Here is a 3,902-nt window from a genome sequence, read left to right on the forward strand (position 1 = left end):
ACGAGGAGGGGGTGGAAGAAGACCAGGAGGGGGTGGAAGAAGACCAGGAGGGAGTGGAAAGTGACCAGGAGGTGGTGCAAGCTCAACATGAGGTGGTGGGAGGTGACCAGGAGATGGTGGAGAAGACCACAGGGTGGTGGAAGGGGACCACAGGGTGGTGGAAGGGGACCACAGGGTGGTGGAAGGGGACCACAGGGTGGTGGAGACACTCCAGGAGATCACCCCAAGGGCTTGGACACGCCCCCGGAAGTGGGGTGGGATCTTCTAGAAGGTCCTCACCTGCTCCTCGGTCTTGAGGTCCCCGAAGTCCTTGAGGAACTCGGCCTCAGAGGGGAACTGGGAGGGCTCCAGGAAGTGCAGGAGGCTGAAGAGCTCCTCCACCGTGTTCTGCAGCGGCGTCCCCGTCAAGAGGACCTTGTGCTCCTGCGGGGGGACGACGGCCGGTGGTGACCTCCAGGAGATCCAACCCGCACCTCCAGGACCACCCCCAAACACCTCCAGGTGCCACCAAAGCCCCAGAAGGACCTCCAAGACCATCCCTCAGACCATGGGATGTTCTCAAACACCTCCAAAAGATCCTGGAGATCCTGCAGAACCATCCTTACACTCACAAACATTTCTAGGTGTCACCAAGACCCCATAAAGACCTGCACGACCATCCCTTACACCATGGCGTGTCCACAAACACCTCCAGAAGATCCTGGAGATGCTCCAGAACCATCCTTATGCTCACAAACATCTCTAGATGCCACCAAACCCCCATAAGAACCTCCAGGACCATCCCTTAGACCACAGGATGTCCTCAACCATCTCCAAAAAGTCCCACCTACTCCTCCAGGGCCATTCCCGTGGTCACAAACATCTCCAAAAGATCCTGGAGATCCTCCAGGACCACCCCTAAGGCTAGAGAACACTCCTAAACATCTCCAGATGCCACCAAACCCCCACAAGCACCTCCAGAACCATCCCTCAGACCATGGGTTGACCTCAAGCAGCTCTGGAAGATCCCACCCGCTCCTCCAGGACCACCCCCAAACATTTCTGGGTGCCACCAAAGCCCCATAAAGACCTTCAGGACCATCTCTCACAGCACTGGATGTCCACAAACATCTCCAGAAGATCCCACCCACTTCTTCAAGACCATTCTCATGGTCACAAGCATCTCCAGATGCCACCAAGACCCCACAAGCACCTCTAGGACCATTTGTTAAACCACAGGTTGACCTCAATCATTTCCACAAGATGCTGGAGGTCCTCCAGGACCACGCCCAAGGCTGGAGAACACTCCCAAACATCTCCAAATCCCCATAAGGACCTTCAGGACCATCCCTTAGACCATGGAATGTCCACAAACATCTCCAGAAGATCCCACCTGCTCCTCCAGGACCACCCCCAAGGCTGGAGAACACCCCCAAACATCTCCAAATGCCCCCAAACCCCCATAAGCACCTCCAAGACCATCCCTTAGAGCTCAAACCATCCCCAGAAGATACCACGCACTCCTCCAGAACCACCACTAAGGGTGGAGGACACCCCCAAACATCTCCAGCTGCCTCCAAACCCCCTTAAAAACCTCCCGAGACCTTCCCGGAAGAAAGTTATGGAGTCCCCGCCCCTCGTCTTCTCCATCTTGGCCCCGTGATCTCACCAGGTCCATGTGTTTGAGGCTGTCGAGGAGCTTGCAGTTGCGGTTCTTCAGGCGGTGGGCCTCGTCGATGATGACGCAGCGCCACTCGATCTCCCGCAGCTCGGGGCAGTCCGATAGAATCATCTCGAAGGTGGTGATGAGAGCGTCGAACTTGTAGGCCCCAGGGATGAGGCGGCCCTGAGGAGGAGGAGGAAGGTGGAGGTGGGACCTTCAGAAGGTTCTCAAGAGCTTGAGAGCTCCATGGCGTCTTCTGAAGGCGGGGGGGGAGAGGCTTGAGAAGCGTCTTGAGATTGTGAGGAACATCTCAAGGTCCTGAGAAGGCTCTTATGGACCATTTTCAAACCTTGAGGAACATCTCAAGGCTTTCAAGAACATCTTGAGATCCTGAGAAAAGTCTTCAGATCTTCAAAAAATTCTTAAGGAGCCTCTTGAGATCTTGAGGAACATCTCAAGACCCCAAAAAACCTCTCAAGACCTCAAGGAACACCTCAAGAAAGCCCTTGAGGAACCTCTTAAGCTCCTTGAGAAACCTCTTCACAAACATCTGAAGACCACAAGTAACTTCTCAAGACCCCATAGAATGTCTCAAGACCTTTAAAAACCCTTTGAAAAGACCCTTAGGGAACCTCTTTAAACCTTAACAATCTCTTGAAGAACCTCTGTAACTCTTAAGAAACATCTCAAAACCACAAGGATCTTCTCAAGACCCCAAAGAACATCTCAGAAGCTTGAGAAGCACTTTGAAAAAGCCCTTGAGAATCCTCTTGAGACCCTGAGGAACCTCTTAAGACTCTAAGGAACCTCCCAAGACCCTGAGGAACCCCTCAAGAAAGCCCTTGAGGAACCTCTTGAGGAATATCCTGAGGAACATCTCGAGACCCCAAGGAACCTCCCAACACCCTGAGAAACCCCTTGAGAAAGCCCTTGAGGAACCTCTCGAGATCTCCAGGAGGTTCTGGAGGCCTCAGGGAGGTTCTGGAAGCCTCAAGAAGGTTCCGGAAGCCCCAAGGACGTTCTGGAGACTTTTGGGCGGCCCTGGAGAAGACTCCACCGCTCACCCTGGCGTCCTTGCAGTACATCTCATACTGCTGGATCATCTGGCGTGAGGCCAGGCTGCCATGGTAGACGATGGTGTTGAGCTCGGTCCAGGTGTTGAACTCCCGCTCCCAGTTGGTGATGGTGGACAAGGGCGCGATGACCAGGAAGGGACCACGGATGGAGACGTTGTAGACCTCCTGCAGGAAGGCGATGGACTGGATGGTCTTGCCCAGGCCCATCTCGTCGGCCAGGATGCAGTTCTGCCTGCGGGGGAGGGGCGGAGGAGAAGGTGGAGGTGGTGGCCTTCAAGAAGAACCACCTGGAGAAGACCAGGGAGCGGCTTCTACAACGAGGAACGGGGCGAGGAGGACGTGGGGATGGGGTTCTACCACACGGAACTTGGTGAGGTGGACATGCGATGGGGTTCTACCATGAGGAACGGGGTGAGGAGAACGTGGGATGGGGTTCTACCAAGGGAAGGTGGTCGAGAAGACCATGGGGGTGGGTTCTATCAGTGGTTCAGAAGCCCCCTCAGATGTGGCCGTTAAGAAGAACCACCTCGAGAAAACCATGGAATGGATTCTACCACAAGAAACGTCTTGAGAAGACCAAGGGGGCAGGTTCTACCAAGCTCAGAAGGTCTAGAAGACCCCAGGGATTGGCTGGCTGACGTCCCTGCCCCCCCCCTCACCTGTTGTACCAATTGAAGAGCAACCAGTTGACCCCCTCCAGCTGGTACTCGCGGAGCTGGTTGTGGTTCTTGTACTCGTGCGACAGCTCCAGCTTCTTCCAGGCCCCTGCCTGAGGACGTGGCTGGGCAGAAGCAGATGGAGACCGACAGATTGGAGAAGACACGGCCCAAGTGGTAGAGGGTGGTGGGAGAGGACAGGAGATGCTCACCAAGCGCTTGAGCTCGGGGTGTCGGGCTTGGATGCGCTTGAAGTCGCCGATCTTGGCCTCGTCCACGTCCTCCTTGAGCTCCCAAGTGCTGTCCTCGTAGGGCAGCGAGCACCATTTGACCAGGTAGTAGACCACGGGCTGGACCACGAGGTGGGACGCCGAGGAGATGGGGAGAGAGCAGGGGTGGGGAGGGACATGGTTATGGAAGGCCACCACCACCATGGAGAGTTCTCCAGCTCCAGGTGGACCACGGGATGGAAGAGGAGGTGGTGAGGCACATGGTTATGGGGGGCCACCACCACCACGGGGGGTTCTC

General features: G+C 55.8%; 1 protein-coding gene across 1 annotated transcript in view; it reads right to left on the minus strand.

The window, feature by feature from the left end:
* Positions 1–3,902, minus strand: part of LOC104494036 (chromodomain-helicase-DNA-binding protein 8-like) — a gene marked incomplete at both ends in the record, with an annotated part of 7,008 nt that overhangs the window by 578 nt on the left and 2,528 nt on the right. Inside the window, 5 exons of the mRNA XM_010136819.1 lie at positions 280–423; positions 1,649–1,825; positions 2,707–2,950; positions 3,378–3,499; positions 3,587–3,724. Coding sequence (XP_010135121.1) covers positions 280–423; positions 1,649–1,825; positions 2,707–2,950; positions 3,378–3,499; positions 3,587–3,724 — 825 coding nt within the window. The remainder of the gene's footprint in view (positions 1–279; positions 424–1,648; positions 1,826–2,706; positions 2,951–3,377; positions 3,500–3,586; positions 3,725–3,902) is intronic.

This window comes from Buceros rhinoceros, unplaced genomic scaffold, assembly GCF_000710305.1.
Source record: "Buceros rhinoceros silvestris isolate BGI_N320 unplaced genomic scaffold, ASM71030v1 scaffold18195, whole genome shotgun sequence".
Classification (NCBI taxonomy): domain Eukaryota; kingdom Metazoa; phylum Chordata; class Aves; order Bucerotiformes; family Bucerotidae; genus Buceros; species Buceros rhinoceros.